The 21,819-nt window shown below is 40.6% G+C and overlaps 2 protein-coding genes across 2 annotated transcripts; one reads left to right on the top strand and one right to left on the bottom strand.

The window, feature by feature from the left end:
- The first annotated feature begins 3,798 nt into the window (after positions 1-3,798).
- Positions 3,799-9,239, top strand: cmc1 (C-x(9)-C motif containing 1). The gene is made up of 4 exons (XM_072394668.1): positions 3,799-3,904; positions 4,257-4,349; positions 8,101-8,191; positions 8,403-9,239. Exons 1-4 carry the CDS (start codon positions 3,886-3,888, stop codon positions 8,521-8,523), a joined length of 324 nt encoding a protein of 107 aa, XP_072250769.1. The 5' UTR covers positions 3,799-3,885; the 3' UTR covers positions 8,524-9,239.
- Positions 9,240-11,855: 2,616 nt separating this feature from the next.
- On the bottom strand, positions 11,856-21,203 carry azi2 (5-azacytidine induced 2). The gene is made up of 8 exons (XM_072394667.1): positions 21,036-21,203; positions 19,345-19,580; positions 18,540-18,656; positions 17,948-18,047; positions 17,076-17,209; positions 16,651-16,715; positions 14,595-14,719; positions 11,856-12,598 (listed from the first exon to the last, which is right to left on the bottom strand). Exons 2-8 carry the CDS (start codon positions 19,561-19,563, stop codon positions 12,156-12,158), a joined length of 1,203 nt encoding a protein of 400 aa, XP_072250768.1. The 5' UTR covers positions 19,564-19,580; positions 21,036-21,203; the 3' UTR covers positions 11,856-12,155.
- Positions 21,204-21,819: the final 616 nt, after the last annotated feature.

The following is a 21,819-nucleotide window of genomic DNA, read 5'->3' as shown; positions in this document are numbered from 1 at the left end:
TCTCTAAAATCTCATCTCCACACCCCATCTGCTGGCTGAGTGATGTCTTGGAAGACACAGATACAGAGTGTGGATGGAGAAAATAAAAAACACAGCTCCTTCTTCCTACTGGGACTCTTTGCCGCAGCCAAGAGGACACTCAAACAAAACGCATGATCTAAAACAGTGGATTTACTTCTTAAACAAATATGCAGAAATCATACATGAGTGATTGGTTTTCTGGAGACTCACAAGTAGAAAGGGTATCAGTGTCAGTGACCCTTTAACATTCACTCACAGGGGCCTTGTTTTGTGGCTGTCAGTTGACAGTTGGAAGAGCTGGTGGTTGGCCCTGAGCAGTGAGGCATGTAGTAAGAGGGTTTAACTTTGCTAACCTCCTTCTGCCAGGTTCATGGGGCCCTGCTGCTTGGGTAATATTGGATCAGTGTTGGGAGCCGATGCCCCTGCCATATCAGCCAGAACGCTACCTGGGGTTGTGAGCTCTCTCTGCAATAGTGCCAACTGGACTTGGTCAGGGTTTGATTTCTGTGTTTTCCCCTATGCTCCTGAAATCCCCCAAACATGGCATACATGATTGTTCTTGTCATGTGTCTTATCAACGAGGACACTGTTTAAGGCATACTCAACAAAGATTTTGTGTATTTCGTATTATGTGTTGTGGTGTACGCTCACAATCTGTGAATGTGAACAAAAAAAACATCTTTTAATAGTGTTAAAAGCTGTATTCTTAAAGTTCTCAAAACTGAACTTCTGAGCTATAGCCTGCTTCAAAACGAGACAAAAATATGCATTTTTTTCCCCTGACTGACTTCGACAGTGTACACTTTTCTGAAATGGGGAAGCAAAGACTTTAGTTGTACTGTAAATTAAGAAGTGGATGAGTTAAAGTACGTGGCTGTTTCACGGTTAAATTAGTTTTGCAGTATTATCACTTGTTTCCTTTGTCTGAATCTGTTTGTACATGAGGCAAACACAATTACCAACAATGGCTCACAGCACCCAACACAAATTCATAGAATGCATACATTTTGCTTTATATGAATCTGTCAAGTGTGTTAAAATTAGTGAAATTACAGCATTTTCAGGGCTTCAAAAGAAAGTCTCAGTCTTAAGTTTTTCTTTGCCAATTATAACATACTTACATTTATAATTTTGTGAAACTGTGACATTTTCACAAAATGCTATTGGCTGTACAAAACACTCACACATAGTTGATGCCGCACAAATTTTATTATTGTGATTTGATGCAAGGGGATAGAATAAAAACAGTACTGAAAGAGAGTTTTTTTATACAGTTTTAAAGTGTTTTATGTCCTGTTATAAATGTAATTTCATTGCCTAAAAGGAGCAAAAAACTAAAAAAGAACAAAAGCAAATTAGTTTTAGTCTCTTTTTCACATTCTTCATATTGATATCTGGATAGTATTATTATCCTGAGTGCTTTTGTCCATGATAATCATGTAATAGAATCCACATTTTTCTGTTTCAGTTCTTGTGTAGACGAATACAATGTGCATCTACTTGACTAAACAAATAGCTTAATTTTGATCATGCCACTTGATTGAGTTTAGAATTACATGTCTGTTTTGACTTAAGATGTACAAAAAATATATAAAGTTGTCTCAAGAACCTCTGCTAAAATATCCTCTTTATCATCAAAACTTTAGATTTTGATCAGAGTAAAAGACACATGATGCTGCATCACTAGGGTTTGCCTCAGATCTCTATCTTCAAACTGTTTTGCAATAATGTAACATTGTAGGTGTAACAAACCTGTTGACTTGTCACCATAGTTGCATGTTGTTAACAGGATGAAACGTATCAAATAAAGATAATGTATTTAAGGGACATTAACATATCGTTTTCATCAGATTTGGTTCAGTAGTTGTGCAATCATTCGTGTGAGCTCCATTTGGCCCTGTTGATAAGATTTGGCAAGATCTGCATTTTGGAGAGATCTGTTGATATTAAAATCTGCAGATGCCCACCTGGTGTCAGGAGGCATGGGAACAGAAGAGTGCGCTGTCTGGACTTGGAGAGGCACACCTCCATCTGTCTATGTGTCTCAGTGTTGGGTAAATTCTAAAAAAGTGTGTGCACTACATACAGGTGATGGTTTGTGGTCTCTGTTTGTTAAAAGGGTTTTTGTTTTCTTCTTGTAAATATCATAGTTTGCTGTTTCTGCCTTTTGATTTGTAGATGAAAGGATTGTGCTCCTCCGCAGAGGAGAGCAGCAGCTTTAGCGCTGCGAGGCCAGAGAGCTGTGAGAACTTTAGACAGACAAGCAAGAGATTCACGACATCCCCTCTGGTGGTGGTGTGTGTGGGTGAGTGTGAGTTGTCAAGGCGCACTAGGTGTAAGTGTGTGGTTTGGATATGGAGGTGGGCTGTTACACCTGTGTCTCAATGTACATTGTTTATATTGCTGAATGTGTGAAGGCTGTCTTTTGCTTCAGGGTGTATGTTTGTGCCTCTGAGAGTGTACCTGTCTCTTTGATTGAACAGGTGGAGCCTTGTATGTGATGTAGACAGCAGGTCCGCCACACAGCTGACTGTGGTCAGACTTGCTGTGCTCAGTGCACAATCTGTGGTTCAGGCTCTGATACATTGTGGCTGGATGTCGAAATACTCTTTAATTTTGCTGCCACTTTATGTGATTTCACTCGTGCCAGGTGGCCCAAATTACAGATTTGTTTCACATGTGCACCCTGTTGCGTTGGAAATGCACGTAACAGTCTAAATTGGCGCCTCAAAAACAGAATGCTCAATAAAAACATTCTGCCATTAAATCTAGCAAAGATCAATCTTTAGAAACACTCTTTATTTGTCTCTTAAGGCTAACAAATAAAGGTAAATGTCTTGCTTAAGCGATTTCCACTGTTATAGTTTAATGACTATTTATTCTACATTATTGGACAAACAATTAAACTTTTGTCTTAACTGACATGCTTGCTTGTCACAGAGGAAACAGCAAATATTATCAGTGGTTCTTTTCTTAATATTACGAAGTGAAATCTTTACAGCCCAGTGGATTTACCTGCATTAATTCCCCCTTGTAGCTGTGCTTTTATTACAGCGATGTGTCATGTCTTTCTTAAAAAATGCCATTTACAAGTAATTTAGTGGCTGTTAACAGATGAAATTGGAAATTTTGCATCTGACACTGCATTTTCTTTAAGAATAATTCCTCTAAGCACCGGGTAGGCAGACAACAAGAAACACCTCAATGGTCAGTGCAGTCATTTCAATGAAATACAGCTTCAAAAAACTTAGCTTAAAAAAAAGTTAAAGCTATTGCTTGTCAACATATATATATATATATATATATATTAATCAATCAATTAATGTTTTAAAAAGTTTTTAATTGTATATGGGTTATGGGTGCATTTCTTGTAGGGTGGTTATGTGCTTTAGTGGATTGTCATTTAACCTGACTGAAGGATCAATAGATAACATTTCTTAATTCAATATTTGACAAATTTTGTAATCAATCTTTCATCAAAAAAGGTTCTTATTTATGAAATTCTTTGTTTGTATTGCGCCTTTCAAATATCGGGTATAACTTAACGCGATTTACAGAGCAAAATGACGACTTAAATGTAAACAGGAAGGGGAAAAACGGTATTCACAATAACAGTTACATGGAAAATAAATATTAATATAATTATTATGATTATTGCTACTATTGTTATTGTCATTGAAGCAGTCTTTACATGTAAAGGTTTTTTATGAAACGAAACTACAGACGGACGCGGCCATGGACTTTATTTGACTGTGGGATTTGTAGTTTTTGGGCCACTTCATTACGTCAGCGGAAGTGTTTTCAACGTTCGTGGGCTAGGTCACATTGGCTCTGTTTTGTAATGTTTTGAGAAGCTGAATCGCAATGGAGGCAACAAACACAGGTATTAAACATTTATACTCTCATCAATGCTTTGCCTGTAATCTCATAACGTTAATTTTAGCCAGATATACACGTTACGTTGCCCTTTACGGAAAGTGTTGTGTTGACTTGTGTAGATGTGGTAATGTTAGCAATCTTTAGCTTGATATGCTAATTTTGGATTAGTAATCGTATACATACTGCAGTACTTTATAGCATAGCTACGTTTAAAATACTTTGTGTGTGGGCGTCTGCGTGGATGCATTCAATAACAACAAGGATGGAAGTCTCAAAGGGAACAGAAAAAGAAAGCTGTTACCGAGGTGGTCATTATTGACTGTATGTGCTTGTCTTTCCTTTCTATCTGTCATCAGAGGAGATCCAACTGAGGCATGTGGAGAAGGATGTACTGATCCCCAAGTTGATGAGGGAGAAAGCCAGGGAGCTTTGTGTCGAAAAAGTTGAAGGTGCGTATGAAAGACTGATTTTGCAGCAGGCCTTTTGAACTCTGACTCCTAGAAAAGTACATGTGACATGAAGTTCTTTCTTAAGGCAGGGAATGATTCTCAAAACCACTGGAGGAAGACACCATCTTTTTTTTAAATTTGTGCATTGCCGGAACTGAAGCAACCATAACTCATAGAGCTGTTTGTGCAGTCTTTTTTATTTTTTTTGGGGCTCCTGCCTCAACGTAGGTATTCTTCCATCTTGAGGGAAAGCACCTTTGACAGAGCTGTGTGGTGAATGATCCAGATGATGTAAGTGGTGGTTGGTGGAAAATATGAGTAACGCCAGAAGAGAAAAAAAATAAAACAAAATTCCTGCACAAAGTGAGTGAAAAGTGGAAGAAGTTCTCCTTCAGAGAGCTCCCTAGTTTGACCCAACATTTTCTAAAGTTCTTTCCATTTTCCAACCGTGGTCACGTTTAGACCAAAAAATCACAGGAAGCTTCCCTGTATCAGTGCCTCCCAACTTGGCTCCCGGAGATCACTGTGGCGTGCGACGTTTTCGCTCCACTGAGGTTGTCATACCAAGTTTACTGACTTATCTGCGAGGATGACATGCATCAAACACAGCTGTTACACCTTTGTTGGTTGTACTTTGGACAAGTGCTTGTTTATTTTAGACAATTGCTAGAAATGAAAAAAATCTTGCAACAGCTTTTCTGCAGTTCCGAACCAACAGCTGACTGACGTATTTTAGATTAAAATGGGATAGCTCACAGACACATTCAGCCCACAATGACTTGAACAAGTGGATGCAGAGTCCTGACTCAAATGCCATACAGCACCTAGACGATCTTAGAGCTTTTAATTGTCGTTGACAGTTGGAAGAGGTTTTGAATTTTCGACGGACACACTTTTGCACCCATTCTGGCCGAGAAATTCAGTTCCAGGTTATTCTTTCTCTCAGCCCTAAGGTATCTGTTCGAGACTGACTTCAGCCCCCTTGTTAGAATTAAAACAAAAGCCTGATAGAGGCTGAAAGAAACATCACACCAGGCGTATGCAAACTCGAGGTTCTTTCTTAACGAAAGAAGAAAAAAGGGTGAGTAATTGCATGGAAGAACTGGCGATAAAGCTTTATGTGTGTGGGTTTGCCAGCTGCTGTTTTCTAGATGTACAGGTGTGGTGTAGTAAAACTTTGCCACCTTAATTTTGGAGCATGTATCGTGACACAGCTGCACTGTGCTGCGGTATTACGTAGCAGAAAAACAGCCATCCAAGTCGGAGGGGTTTGAGATTTCTTTGCCCCCCATAAAATCTCATTTCTGCAGAGTAGAAAGAAAACATCCAAATTACACATTTATTTGTTTGTTATTTATTTGTTTTATTCTATTTTAACTCTGTTTTATATATATGCAGCACATCTTTAATGGTCTCATTTGGATGTTTAAACGGAAATAAAAAATAAAAAAAAGCACCTGAAATTCACAATGCTTGTTGATAACAGATACAGATTAAATGGTAGCTTTGCAGGGACAATTTTTTTTTAAATTTTCTAATTTACACTTTAATATTGCTCTGGAAATCTATTCAATTTGTGCTTTTTTTTCTTTCAATTTGTGCTGTTTAAAATGTGCATTTATTGTATTAATCTTGGAAAATAAGATTGATCGCAATCAAAGACAAATTCAGTGGAATGAAATAAAAACCGTATGACTGAACAGTGGGTTGAGTGTGATAGAAAAACTCATTCAGTCCCTCCACAGATCAATTTAGAGAGAAGTTATTCAGTTATGATAACTGTCAAAATTCCCACTAGAGCACTACCAGTTTTGTTTGGTTTTCTGATCTACCGCCGGTGAAATTCTGACATATTTACAGGCTGTGAAGTGAAGCTTTGTGCCGGAGTAAACCCCAGCTTGTTTACCTAATACAATCTAAGGTTTATTGACGTTTTCTATGTGATTTTTAAGTGAGGCTGGGATCACCGATACTTTGCATACAATTTCCTTCTAATAACCTGTCGATAATCATTTTTTGTTTGCCCTCCTCCACGAGTCTCTTCAATATCTAACGCAGCCTGACAGAAAATGGGAAGATGGTACTTTGATTTGCAACTGAAGCTCATATCTGTAGTTCACAAATCTCTCTTTTCCCTTGAGATCACTCGATATTGTTTCTTCTTTTGGTCGTCCTCTTCCTGTTCTTTGAACGTTTTGAACTTCCTGAGCCCATTTGTATTCTGTGAACTGAGAGCCAGGCGAATTGGCTTGACAGCAGTTGGCTCTTTGCCTCTTTATGGAAACGGTGGCAGCCTCGCTCTCGCATGTCCTCTTCACTGGAAAGAGCACACCAGCCAGATAGTTACTTAAGTTATGTGGTTTGTAGAAATCTGATGACAACCTGTGTGAGCCCATGTGAGCTGCTCTCACGGGGACCCAGCGCACACGCAGGCTGAGGTGATGGGACAGATAGTAGCTGTGTGTGGAGTGGAAACCCCCCTCACGTTACAAGCTTCTTGTCCCACTCATTTTCACACCTCCATCCTCCGCCTGCAGTGTATCTCTGTGTTTGCACTCGGCTCCTGCATGCGTCTGTGCATTTGAGTTTTATAAAGAAAAGCGAAAAACACATTCTACAAGTATGTTTTCCTGTGTTATCTGTCTCTGCTGACATGCCTCGGCGCACCACGCAGTTGAGCATTGTGATCTTTGTTGTTCAGCAAACAAGTGCTGCCAAACTGGACTCTTTTTAGTTTTACTTGACACCATAGTTCCCTCTGCACTGATGATTGACGTCATTTCTCGGCCACGTCCTTCAGGCTGTTTGAGCAACTTGTACGCTCAATTAACAGCTACTGCTATTTCCGTTTCTTGTATTTGATGCTGTTCTGGTTTGGGTTCTAAAAGCAATCCTTTGTTTTGATGCCAAAATCAGAAATATGGAAGGAAAAAAGGAGAATGAAGTCAGTTTCTCTGTGTTTTTCTAAAGGTAATATTGTTTTTTTTAGAAAGGGATAAACCCCTGCTGTTATATATTGTTTAGATATTATTATACATAAACAAAACATTCATATACGGAGCATTTTGTACGTTCCTCTTAAGCCGCACATATCCCTCAGTGGACAAGCCTTTTTCTTCTACTTTCCTACTTTCCTACTTTCTACTTACTTTAAAATGGCAAACCAAAGGTGCCATTACACTTCTTTCTAACAGCCTCTTCTTACATAAAAGTGATCTCATAGATTTGCCTCTGTGGAGCTGCTGTGCGATCAGAGGCAGCCTCTATTAATACCGAGGGATGAGGATGAGGCCCTTGTTGATTAGATTAGTCGCACTCTTCTGCTTCTCTAAATTGGTTTTGCAGTTACTTTTCCCCACATCTGCATCTTGATGAAAGCGTCTGTGTGATAACCATACTGATGCCGCTGATGAAGGTAATTATACCAGTTGTTTGAGAGGGGACGTGTGACGGCGGCGGTTTTAATTAAAGCCTTGAGAAAGAGCCTGCTAACAGGGTGAAGACTCCGTTTTCAGCACCTTGTTTGCAGTGAGGACCTTCCACATTTAACATGGTACATGAGACACGGCGCTGCTGATGCATCCTTGCAGAGGTGCTGTACATCATAACTGAGGTGACGGTCACAGCATTTTTGTGTTAATCTTAGTTCTTAGTTGTGCTCCTGTTTGAAAGCTACAAATGCAACACCCCTTATTAAATGTTGGCCCCCCTTTTCGTTAGCTAATGCCTCTCCTCCTCCATCTCCATCCAGCGTTCAACCACTGCTGTAAGGATGCCGGTTTCTTCATGGTGTTTAAGTGTCGTGAAGAGAATTCGGCCCTGAAGGAATGTCTGACAGTACAGTGAGTATTTTGCACTTCTTCCTGCAACACAGCACTCACACTGTAAGGTGTTGTTGCACCACATGCTACTGAGCCTGTAGCTTTTATTTTGGCTTGCCTGCTCTCTCCCGCCACGCTGGCACCCAAAACTGTCGCCCGTCAAGTCTCTGCAGTCTCCGGTCCATGCAGCTGCTGTCTGAGTGATGATTCTGTGCTTTCCTTTTTCACCCAGCTACCAAGATCCTGCGTTTTTCGAGGAGTGTAAGAAACAGTACATTCAAGAGAAACTGGAATTTGAGAAGACGGGGGTCCCAACCAAGAGCAGGAAACAGAAACTTCCAGTCAGCATGTAATAACGAGCGACCCGTTCACCTAATGTCTGTCAGGGTGTGCGGACTCAGAGACTCCAGCTCACCCTCCATACATGATGGCAGGATGACCGAGTTAAAACTACAAATGTGTGTTTTTATTTAAATCTCTGGAAAGACCATCTCTGTTTTGGTGCGTAAGAGTGATTAATAATCAGAATGTTTTGTGTTGAGTCAGCACATCAACGGGTCATAAGTGGTTCATTTAGAACGATCTTCTCTCACTTTATTGAATCGGCTGTGTTGTCATAGCAGGAATGACTTTTCCATCAAGCAGTCACTCCTGGAGCATCTTCAGAAGAAGATGCTTTTGATGCTGTACAGATTTAAATTGAGGGACATCTTTGTCATGTGGTTATTGTATCTGCACTGACGGCGTCAGCAGTAATTAGGAGGCTGCGTTCTTTTTTTTGAGTGTACTGACCTACAAATGATCTGAGAACGATTTGGAAACTACAAAGACTGAGAGGCGCCTGGCTTCAGCCCAGAAAGCAACTCTGTGCGATTGTGTGACTTTGTAAATAAAACCTCTTCAAAAGCAGTTAATGAAAACCAAAACGTGGTCACGATTGTATTTTATTCAAGATGCATGTTTAACACCTCATTCTGGTTAACTCGATCACTTTGACTCATTAGCATTATTTAAATGTTTGCGTTGTGGAATTAAAATGAACCTGCATGCAGTTCTCTGTGTAATTAAACCGATTCAGTTCATTGCTTTCAGAATTTGGTGAAATTTCTAAGCATTTAGCAAATTAGTTGCTTTAATTTGCTTCACTGGGTATGTGCCAACAACCGCTGTTAAAGGTTTCATTTTCCTCAGGGTCTCATTTTCAGTTGGATGCAAGTAACACATTTAGAAAAGGTTCCGAGGGGCAGCCAGGCCTTGAAAACTGGGGGAAAGCCCTGCAAATTACTATGGGACTGGCAACAGTCAGTAACCTGATGAGATATAAAAAGTGTCTCAGAGAAGCTAAACCCTTTAGAAGCAAAGATGATGAGGTGTTTGTCACCTTTAGAAAGACTATGCGGACTGCTTCAACAATTCAACACGAACAATTCTAAGTATATTCTAAAGTATTTAGAAAGAGATCCAGCTGTCATCTGAACACACGCACAAACCCATGTGTTGAAACTCAGAAAAAACAGGAACGCTTGAACAAGCCTCCGCTGCCTCTTGGACTGAGACGACTTGAGAAGGCTTAAGTCAAGATGGTTTGCATTTCTCTAAATCTTTGTTTTAGTCTTATATTGAGAATTCCACAAAGAAAGGAATGTACAAGTCTGAAAAAAATCATTCAGAAACCTACGCCCTTACAGCCCCCCCCACGCAAGCAATTAGTGCAACATATGCACCGCACACAGTGAGCATTACAGCCGTGATGTGCCCAGAAAGAACAAAAAAACCCCAAATATGGTAAGTAAAAGTAAAACTTCAGACAGAAAAACAGGCCCCATATGAGTAAGAAATGAAGGCTTTATGGGCTGAATTTGTCCACAACGCCTTATCAGCATCACAGGCTTCACTTGCTGTAGAGAAGCTGCTCAAGTGTTGCATCAACCACATCAAAATATTCTCGCTGCCTGCAAAGGAAACACGGACCTGCATGTGTCCTCCCTTTGCCCCTCCAGCTCTACCCTGATTTCTCACTCACTGTTTCTCGCGCTGCTTCGCTGGCCTAAGAGATAAATCAGGTTTTTTTTTTTTTAAGCGCTTACCTCCCAATCGATAGGCCAACAGGCGAGTGAATGTTTGGCCTCGGGCTGTTTGTAAAACACACACATTGTTATAGTTGGAGCTTGATATGCAAATGCCTGCGGCTGAGGTAGGGCCCACACACAGTTTGTACCTTTCAATCATTTATTTAATCATATTTACAAACAGTCTGAAGTGCAGTAAGTCTAAAATATAATCCAGATCTACTGTACATTGCATTTTGGTTTGCAAATTGTTTACAGAAGTATGAAACTACTGCTGTAAAATAATATTTCTTTCAACTTAAGAACAAAAAGACCACAGTCGTGATTGAAGAAAATGGGGAAAAATAAAGATCTTTTCAACAACCATGGGCCTTTGTGCTTTGTGCACCTTTTTGTCAACTCACAGCTCACATTTGTTAAAGTTAAAACATTACTGTCTCGCCCCCATTGCAGACAGCTCTTATATTAAGAGGTTTTGGTGCGAGGGGAGAAAAACCAAAACCAAAACATAAAAATCATAGTGCAAAACCACATTTGGCAAAGTACTGAAGCCCACCATATACATTTATACAGATATGCACATTCTGCTCATCCCACCCCACTTATAAGCGTTTGTACATCCTTCATTTTGGACTCGTCTGACTCCTAAAAACAGAAATCGATGCAAAACTCGGCTCTTTAGTAAACAGCCACATTTACATCAGCACAGCGCAGAGCTTAGATACACTTTCTACATCTCAAGATTGCCACAAACCTCATCCTTTGTACGGTTTTGGAAAAATTCAGGGGAGTGTATGGGCTCTTTTTCATGAGTCCTGGGAGAATTTAGGCTGCGAAGTAGATATTTAACCACACAAAGCTGAGAAAAAGGAAACAACACAGGAGAAAATGTTCTGCGATATGACTGAGAAAACTGAATATGTGAGAACAGGCAGATTTAAGGGGGATTGCTTAAGTGGTAGAATTTATGGGGAATCATAAGCATCTGTTTCATAGAGCAATACATTTCGTATCAATTGTCATTTTTCCCGCATTCTGCAATCTTCATAACAATCCAAATACTTAAATCTCCAAAGCGATGTGATAAGAATTGGTAGCTCGGCAGAATACTTTGATATTCATCCATAAGGTGCAAAAAATAAAAAAAACAAATGTGCGTGTGTCTGGGTCACATTGAGATTTGGTAGCAGTTGCAATCTGGAACAAAAATCTACTGTTATGTCTTCATCACAGTACAAAAACAAATCTAGTCCTCATACTTCGATATCTCCTGAACACAATCGTGAGATAAACGTGGGGCTACACACCTTGTTGATCTTTACACTGATCCAATGTAAAAAGACTTGCATTGAGGAGGTACAGTTATACAAATTCTACTACTAAGCTGTGGCTCTAGTGATCAGTGGCCACTATATAAGGAGAAAGAGGCCCTTTGAGCCCTGTTAGGATTATTAGGATGAGATACAGATAAACGCAGGCTAAAGATGCCCACACACTGATCTGCATACACAGGCACACTGTTTGATATACATACACACACAGAAATTAAACTGCTGGTATGCATGCTTGCACAAACAAGGACACATACACATGGAGAGATGATTGTTTTTGTTTAGTTTTTTTCTGTTGAGAGTCTCTCGTCAGCTTTTACTCTGCAATGCTAGATATGTTCACCGATGCGGTGTGCAGAATGGGCAAATTAAGTTGACAGCCTGAACCTCAAAAAGGCCTCTTCTGGCCGCGACTACTTCCCACAAAACAGTAGGTCCAGTCTGGTCTACCACTGATGAGTGGTTTAATCATCTTAAGGCAGGTTAGGTGGTAGCAATGTGGCAGAGTTGGAGAGTTCATCCGTTTTTCCATTTGTTTCTTTTTCACCCAATTATTAATCATCAGGTCTCCCTTTGAACTTTACCTTAGTAGGGCTTGACCCACTCTGCATTGGGAGGGCTCCTCGGACCGCAGTTCCCCATTGAGGACGAGGAGTTGGATGCAGCGGCGTGTCCCTCCCAGAACATGGCGTCGCTCGGCTTGGGGGGGCTGGGGAAGGAGCGCGAACTGTCATCCAGAGAGGCCTGGTTCAGGGGAGGCGGGGGCAGCACGACAGAGCAGGTGTCACTCCCAAGCAGCGCCTCCCCTGAGCAGCTCTGAGAGGGCCAGGGCCCATTGTACCAGCAGTCCTCCCTGAGGCAGTCTGGCAGCAGGGCGCCTGGCGGGCCGCTGACAGGGGGGCAGGGGCGGCCAGAGCACGAGGGGACTGGGGGGGCACTAGGGGGGCGAGGCACTGATGCCCGAGGAACTGGGAGGTTGTTGTTCTTTTCCACGTCGTCCAGACACTGGACTGGAACCGTTGAGGCAGCTAGAAATGGACAGAAAAGTGTGGAGGGGATAGAGGTTGAGATCAGACAAAAAGACAGAGAAAAGGATGTGGTTTTTTACACATAACTGCAAACAGAAGCATCAGAGGCAGCTCTCTTTCTACATGTCTTTCTAAAACACTTTGACCGCTCTATCAATCACTACGGCACAGTATCTGAGCAACACGTCGTATTGTGATGAAATGGTGATGCCTCGAAAGGACAAAGACAAAGTCGTCATGAAGCCGAATGAGCTAGTTACAAATATATTATTGTGAGTTTTACACTATAACTTGTTTAAACTAGTGGATCTTATCCTTCTTAGAAGTGCATCCTCTTCTTAAGGATGAAAGTATTTAAGAAGGAAGTAAAGTGGTGTGAGTAGTTCGCAGCATGTCAAGAACTTGCAGAGATAAGCCACGACAACCCCAAATTAACAACAACACATGGTGTATTACATTGTGTGATATGTCGTGTTTTTTTAAGTTTTTTTTTAACTATGTCAGCTCTTTCCTTAAAACAAGGATTAAACAAAGCAAAAAAAAATAAAAAGCTGTGGGGTAAAAGCTGACAACGTGCAGAAAGCTACGTATTGTTCGATAAGACCTCTGCCCCACGTTGGTGCATGTGAATAAGTTCATTTCTAAAAATAATAACTTGGTTTCATACAAAGCCTAATCTAAACAAACCTCTCTGCATAAACAAAGCCGCTCTTCTGTTGTTTCCCCCCCACAGAAAGCATATAATCTAATCTCACACACACATCATTGCTTTGCCATCAAATCGCCTTCTTGTGGCGAATATCAAAGTTTAAATGAGTCTCTGCTTCCCTCTTTTTTAACCATACCTCTCTTCATCCACACATCATCCATCCATCCATCCATCCCCGCTATGCTTCCATGAGATGGTCTCCTGAGTCTAGGATTTGAATAAAAGTGATTCCAAAGGAGGAACATTAGAAGACTGCAGATGCACAGAATGACTGAATAAATACAGAGCACACTCTCCTCCCCCTCTTTCCTTCCCTTTGCCACTCCTGATTTCCTTATTTCACTCCATCTCCCTCATCTGAGCGACAGGATTACTCTCTTACTCAGTGGAATAAATAGGCCAAGATTTGTTTTCTTGCTAGATTTCGATCTAATTTTCACCTCATGGCCTCCTCTTCTGAGTCTCAACAACAGAACTAATCAGTTTGTTGCCGGGGAAAGAAGGGGAATGAAGGGACAGATCATTTCACGATGCCCTTTGCCAAAATGTTTGAGTAGTTGTGATAGTCACGGTCTTATCACACCAATACAAAACTGCAACAAGGAGCAGCGACAGGATCTTTATAGAAGGTGCAGCTCATACCCTTAACTGAATCGAGGGAGTAGTTTCATTAGTTTCTGTGAAGAGAGACAAGTTTTGAATTCAAGCCACAAAATGTAGATCAGTTACATCATTTTCACCCTTCTTCTCACAGTTCTAGAACATTTGACCTTTCATCAGTTATTACGTGTTCAGAATTGAAGTTTGCCTACGTAAGACTTCTTAAACAGTATTTTTTTTATTTTTTTTACTTTGGAGGATCATTTTGGGGCAGACTTTACTTATGCAGTGGGATGTAAAACTGGGTGAAGAATACAATGAAGCTTGAACCAGAAGCACAGGCTGAATATAGAGAAGCATAATTGAGACGTATTCATTCATATTCATGAGAACAAAAATAAAACACATGGGATAAGATGATAAAAGATATAAAAAAAAAGAAAGAAAAAAAAGTATAATTTCAAATTATTTCTTAGGGAGCCTAAACTCCAAATTCAAGGCTGCACTCACTACATCTTTGTTGTAACCTGTAGTGTGTACACTTCTAACACAGATGATAAAAGAAACAACATGGGAGCAGAGCTGTGAGCTGTCAAATCCACAGATATTAAGCATGGAATGGTTTGGACAAAAAACACACAAAAACAGTGGTACATTCATGAGCTCACCCCCAATTTTGTGCCTCACCTTGTCTCGTCTCACTGATCAGTGGTCTGAGTTTCCTAATCAGGCCCGTTTGGTGCTTCAGCTCTGAATGCAGACGGGTGACCTCACAGCACAAAGCCTTGTATGTCTGTTGCATGCTCCTCTCCCTACAGGCAAACAGCACAGTTTTAGTTCAACCGCACTAATGACTTAGACACATCCAGTTGTTAGACAGCAGCTTTTGTTTGACATTTCTGAGCACAAATGGCTCGTCCTGAAACTAAGGTTTTTAAAAAAAACAACAAAAAACAAACATTTTCACCTGTGTGTTAAAAAAACAACAAAAACCCCAGCATTTTAACAAGCTCTTCAGCTTAATTTGATTAAAAATTTGCAGGATACAGAATCACAGAAGCCCATTCTACTTACTAAATCACTGCTGGAGAGGCCTTTGCGTGTATTTCTGCTAAACAGCTCGCTCCTTTGCTGACACATTTAACACCATCACTGACTGAGCCGCTGTCAAGCATAACCACTTCACAGCATACGGTCGCATTATTAGGGCACATTTTGACTGCATTTCGGAGACACAATGGCGATGATGCCCTAAAGTGAACCGCTGGATTTAAAATCTCCTCAATGCTCGCTTTAACTTAACACCTCAAATACAAACAAACCTGGAGGGAAAAAAATCCTGGAGGATTAATGTGCTGCCAAACACTAACAAATACCTATAATTTACAAAAAAAACCAAACATCTCACTCATTGAATATAAGGAGAGATTCACAGGTAATCAAGCACATGAGGGGCAAGACATCAAAACACAAGGCAGAAATTTTAAACAATTTCTATCAAGCACTATTTTTCTGGATGTGAACTGGCCCTGATCTTACGGCTGTGTTCATTTTGAGGTTATCTGCACATCGCAGGCTGCACAGCAGCCTGTGCTGATGTAGTTGTGCTGATCAGCAACCTCCTCTAGTGGCCAAAAAGGACAAATACAATCTGCTGAAAATGCACCCTCTGAAAAAGCATCCAGTGAGCACAGTGATGGCGAAGCTTCCCTCATGACCCGTTGTCTCTTGTACCTTTTTCAAATGACCTTTTAGGTGTTTTAGCCAGAGCAGGCCAAATCAGTCCTTATTTAATAGTATATAAGCCCTTTTTCACACATGATAATGGGTTCTTAAATCTACTGAAGTGATGGCAGTCGGCCGTTCACAAATGGCTCCTTTTTCTGTTCCTCACACCTGTGAAAGCGATAAAAAAGACTCACAGTTTCACAGTGCACGAAGCAAAGTATAACGTGTATTTCCTTTTCTTTAAGTAAGAGTCATTTTTTTTGTTGAGTCGAAGTTTTCCCACAACATGTCGTACTGCCATGAATAATTCATCTTAGCGTGCCGGGCGTTCCGTGCTTTTGTCAAACACTGCAGCAGTGGAAGGAAGGAGCAGAACATCTGACTTTTCTACACTTTGTTGAACAGTCAGTGTTACACTTGTTGGGGTTTCACTGCACCGCCGTGGGAGCGTATTTGTTCAGCTCAAGGGAAAAAAGTGATGATTCTTCACCCAAGTACACCCTTTTCAACGAGAGAAAAAAATGGACTCCATGCTGCTGCTGCTGCTGCTGCTTATCACAGGTAAAACCATTGAGAGAGAAGGTTTGATCTACTCATTTATTAATGCAACTGGTCCAATTCTCCCGAACAGCAGATCGCATGTCAAATGAATCCACCGCCTCTGTGTGCATCTGCCCATCAATGTGACTGAGCAGATCGCCTTTGTGCTTTAAAGATTGCTGTTTAAAAAGCACCAGGGGGGCAGTTCACGAGCGCACTACCTTCACATGTTTTAAATCAAGTTGAAGAAAGTTCATAAATCAGCACATTCAAATTTGGCTATTCTGTTCTTCATTCTGTGGTTTCCTGCACAAGATGTCTTTGTGGTCTGCATCCCTGGAAGCGATGGACTTAATCAGTTTTAACAACACCTTCCCACCAGAAACATTAGCTCTATGCTGGGTTTTGTTACTGCTGTTTTGGATTTTGGGGGTACTGTAAATTATTCTTCAATAATATTCATAAAACACTATACCTTGCTTCATACTTTGCATCACAGGTCTGGTCCAAGTCTGGTCCGTTAAGGCCATGGGGTTCCTCCTAAAACAGAGTTAAGTTATGCAAAATAGAGAGCGGAGGTGCTTCCTGGAGTTCTTTTTAGGTACTGTATTTCCATGGCTGTTAAACATGTCAAAACGCCTCTGGTCAAACCCAGACTCATTCTCCTTCTGTCGGCCTTTCAGAGACGATCTTTTCTCCCGTTAAATCATATCCTCCCTGCCTTTATCATCCTCTCCCCACCCATCTCCCAGTGCCACCTTTCCTCACTCTGCCCTAACACTCCTCCACTGTTGTCGTCTCCTCTTGTGATGTCACATCTCTCCCAGGGTTTGCTGGTTTTTCAGTGGGTTTCTTCCTTGTCCTCGACCTTTCAAACGCTTTCTCCCCACTTTCACTTACCACGCTTTTCTCCAGCAGTCGGCTGTTCTCCAGCGTCACCCTATCCAGCTCCTCCTGCAGTTTGTGGATCTGCAGTTCAGTGCTGACCCTCTCCACTTGCCAGTAGTCCTGAGGGCTGTTCAGGCTCTTCATCACTGGGCACACATTCAAAGTGCAATTGAATTAGAGTATTTGTAGACAAGCGTTGTACACAAAATTGCAGCATTGTTGTCTTTTAACTCATGGCGAGTTTAATATTTGTGACACTGATGAGCTGACGCAGTTAAATGGAACACTATAACATACAGTGCAAAGATATTTAAATATTTCGCTACCAGAAAAATTCCTATTTAACAGAAGTAAGAATACTTTATTAACAATAAATTGTGCAAGTATTACGAATAAAGTGTCTCTTATGAACAGACAGTTTCTGTCTTATAGATCATTTCACTAGATTAGTTCCAGTGATGTATTAACGTAGAAAAAGTATCTTTATAGTTGGCCACAGTAGTCCACCTCTGACTAGTTTATATACACCAGTAACTCATGAAATTACTAACAGGAAGAAAGTTTTGTGTTTCTGCTGTCTGTTGGTCTCCAGTACATTGTGATCTTTGGCTCTGAGGTGGTTTGCTTGCCTGATCTAATAATCAATGAAAATCTATCGCATCCCCTCATTTCTGCAAGATTACTTTTTTTTTATTTTATTTCCCTTTAACACATCTAACCCTCTTTAAAGGCTCGTTCCTAAAGGCAGGCAAACACAGAAACAAGTGAAGTAAATAAATCCAAATGTGATACAAAATTTGCCAGAGCATCAAACAGCTGGCAGTGTTCATACAGTGTTCAGAGTTCCCGTCAGCTGTTGGGCAGTCTGTGTGCGCTACCTGTACCTTGGCTGGTCTCCATCTCCGTCTTCAGCTGAAGCAGCTCCAACTCTTTGGCTTGGAGCTGCTCTGTCAGCAGCCTCTCGCTTTCACTCTTCTCCTTTTTCTGACAAATGAGGTAGAGGGGAGGAGGATGAGGGATAAGAAAGGAGGGTGTCAGCATTCAAAGCAGTGCACCAAATATCTCTCTGTTTCACATGAAGTCGGTGCAGGCGAGCTGCATTGTCGTCAACATCGTGTTCTGTGTTCTTACCGTTTTGGATCTATACAACATCAGACAAATTAGTAGAAGAAAAAAAAAACAACCCTCCCGCTCCATAAAATTGAAAACAAGCCAATCTCTAAGCCTCAGTCAAGTCAAATATTTGTGGCTGTAATTCGAAATGTAATTTTATAAACTTATTTACCATCTCAATGTCTCTGAAAACAACATTTATTTTGGGTTCATCTACTGTAGTTCTGTTGTGGAGACTTGGGTGAGTGAAATATACATATTTTAACATATGTTTGTGTGTGTAGTCTCTGTATTGTCTTGTTTTTATTCTGGAGCTTGGGTCTGTAATGAAGTTTGAGTAATTAACTGAATATGAAAACGCACCAGTTTGTTAAGCTCCATCTGCAGGTCCTCCTTCTCTATATAAATTCCTCTATAAGCACTGAATGCTTTGTTCACATAATGGGGACCCTCTGATGGCGGAGCCTCTGGCCTATAGAGCTACAGGGAAGAAAAAGAGCAAAGCAAGGAGGAGAAATGTGATTAACTTCATTTCATTTCGCTGTTGTGGTATGGAGTTACTTTCCTGTCATCGTACATTCTCTTGCTGGCCCGACAGCTGCAACAGATAAAAACCGAGAAACCTCAAATATGTGCCGAGACGTTCATGCACCATTTTCCAGGACCCCAACCGTTCCTCTTAAAAAAAAAAAAGGCTCCCTTTGTATTCCACTTTGAATTTAAAGCCACTTTCAGGAGCCTTCTCGTCTACTCTGTCGTGCTCCCACCAAATGTTTGGCAAAGCCTTCCTGTCCCAACTCTTTTCTATAATTCAGACAGTGAGGATTCATTTCCAAATGTTATATCACTTTTACAGCAAGATGGTGCTGACATGGAGACTCTCACGAAGGAAAAAGGGATAAGGTGCCTACAGTGTGGAATTTGATCACTTTTCTCAGAGCTTTTTGAGTTTGTATTTTTGAGGTTCTATAAAAGAGTGGAAAAAAAACTATTTTTACTTATCTTTAGTCACTGTGAAGCCTTTCTAAACCTTCTTTAACTCTCTTCCTCTAAGCCATCAAGATAAACAACATGTTCTTTCATGTAATTTTCCTCAGTCAATCATCTTGCTCTTTCTGACAACTTGCCGATCCTCCACCATCCCGTCTCTTTCTGTTCACATCCATACCTTGTCCTCCAGCTGCTTCACCCTCTTCCTCAGCAAGGTATTCTCTCGCTCTGTGTCTCTAAGCCTCTTCTTGATGTCCTCATAGGCTGTGACCAGAGCGAAGTGGGAAGCCACGGATTCATCACCAGCGCACACAGATACGGGGCTCTCACCAGCGGCCGTATAGGCCGTCTCATGTTTGAGGATGCAGATGTCATCATCTGCTGTCAGGGGCTCCATGCCTGCACAGGCCTAATCTGTAAGAGAAAGAGAAAGAGAAAGAGAAAGAGAGAGAGAGAGGACCTGCTAATTAGCTGAAGAGTTTTGATTCATCTTTACAGTGATGAACCGCCTTTTGTTTGTAAAGTAAAACATACTACTAACAATTCTACCAAATAATCAATATGAACTCCTATTAACTTATAATTAAGTACGCAGCACTGTAACTTTGTTCTGCTTTCCAGGTGGAATTCTCTTCTACTCCAAACAATTTCTCCAAAAGAACCACAGTTCCACTAGAGTTTCAATCTTAAATTTTTCATGGGAAACTGTATCGTTGTAGCTGTACTGTAAAACAGAAGATCTATGGTTACGACCCACGAATGAAGTTGATGAAGCTGGTCAATAAAGGCCAAATAAAGGAAATAAATATTTCAAACTCTTAGAAATAATAATAATAATAAATGTACTATCTATCCTGAATAATTCATTAATTTCAAATAGATGTAGCTGTTTCTTTAGGACATAGACGATATAAAAGAACCCATCAGAGAGATCTATAAAAACATAACAATAATAAATGTATATCAATGTTTAGGTCCACGGCCTTCGATCTATTGCTTTAGCCTTGCAATAACTGAAATACAATGATGATTCCCCCAGATGTGAATAGATTAACTTCCATTATTCATAGGTGCCGATCAAAAATATATGCAATCATTTAATACATAAAGAAAAAAAAACCCTCACCCTCCTGGACTTTTCCTGTTTAGAGTAGCTGGGCAGCATAGAGAGAGGTACTAATGCTACTCGATGATGTCAGCAAGCAATGATGCAGCAAACACAAAGGGAGCAAGTTTCGTACAGTACAACCAGCGATTTTGTACAAGTAAGTTTAATAAAAAAAAATACCCAGTTGACGGGATGCTTGGGGCAACGACGAAGAAACGTGCAAAGAAAAGCACACACACAGAGCTGCTGACTTAGTGTTCGACTGGAGGTGAGATATCGAAAGCGACCCCAAGTTCTGTTGAAAACGAAAGTCAATGTGACTAAAACATGATCAGAGGTGCGACGTCATTTTGCCAGACTTCCTTCATTGAAGCAGCAGAGCTAACGGCTAACAGGATACGAAAAAAAAACCGTGACTTTGAACCACACAGAAGCAACAAAAAGCTGCTATAATAGTGATGTAAACAATCAATGAATCTCGTTTGTATATGATGCTAATGTTATAATGTTAGCTTCGGTGAACATCGAGTACGGCTCAAGAGCACCGACACAGTTCTACAGCTGGGCACACAATGGCAGATACAGCAAATAACACATTCACCGGATACAAGCCCATTGAAACAAATAATATTCATATCTGGCGGAGGTGGTCACAATGACGGATCTTTTATGATGATAACACCTAGCTAAGCTTGGCTAACATCTTCAGGCTAAGTGACGGAAAAAACTGTCGATTATCTTCACTTTTGAATTCTACTAACCGTGTTAGATATTGTCCTCAGTTAGGTTTCAAATGGCCACATGGGATAACCATTTATACTCCCCAAAATAATATGTGTTTCTTGGAGGAAAACAAAGAGGCAAGACTGACACTCGCACAGTGTCTGGTCCGAACTGACAGGTGAGAAAACAAAAACTTCCGGGAGTCACTCGACTGCTGAAGTCCCTTCAAAGTAAAAGCGCCGTGTAACGAGAAGGCAGCCTGAGTTTTATGTCAGTTTCGCCTGAGGAACTAAGTGATATTTCCAACATGAGAAAGTCGGGGAGAGGGACTTTATTTCCACAGCTGGAGCAGTTCAGGCATGATAGAATGGATTAGGATTGAAAAGAGGAAATAAGAAGAGCCATTTCCTGGAACCGCTTTCAACTTAAAAGTCGTTGATCAAAAAAAAAAAAAAAAAGACCAAGAACCCAAACTGTTCTAGCACGTTCAGACTTTATCTTCTTACATATATCCTGCACTAATACGTAAATACAAGTGGTGGTAAGTTTATTTCAGACTTTCAGAGAACTAAAAGTAATACATTTTTAATACAGCAAAACACAGTGAATGCCGTGTTTTGTTTTTAAAAGATCTTGAGATGTGTAAAAGTAGCTAGCTAAATGCTACATGGATAACAATAAAAATTGAATTATAAAAACAAAAAACAAAAAAAACAAAAAAAAAAACAATTGCATTTATACAGTTACTGAACCAAGTTAAACAAGATCGGAACATTTGTTAGTTACATTTAATTTATGTTTTGTAATCTAATATCTGCAGTG

The sequence above is a fragment of the Leuresthes tenuis genome, unplaced genomic scaffold, assembly GCF_036924035.1.
Source record: "Leuresthes tenuis unplaced genomic scaffold, fLeuTen1.0.hap1 SCAF_10, whole genome shotgun sequence".
Lineage (NCBI taxonomy): Eukaryota > Metazoa > Chordata > Actinopteri > Atheriniformes > Atherinopsidae > Leuresthes > Leuresthes tenuis.
Note: the sequence above shows the minus strand (reverse complement) of the source record. Positions and strands in the feature narration are given on the sequence as shown.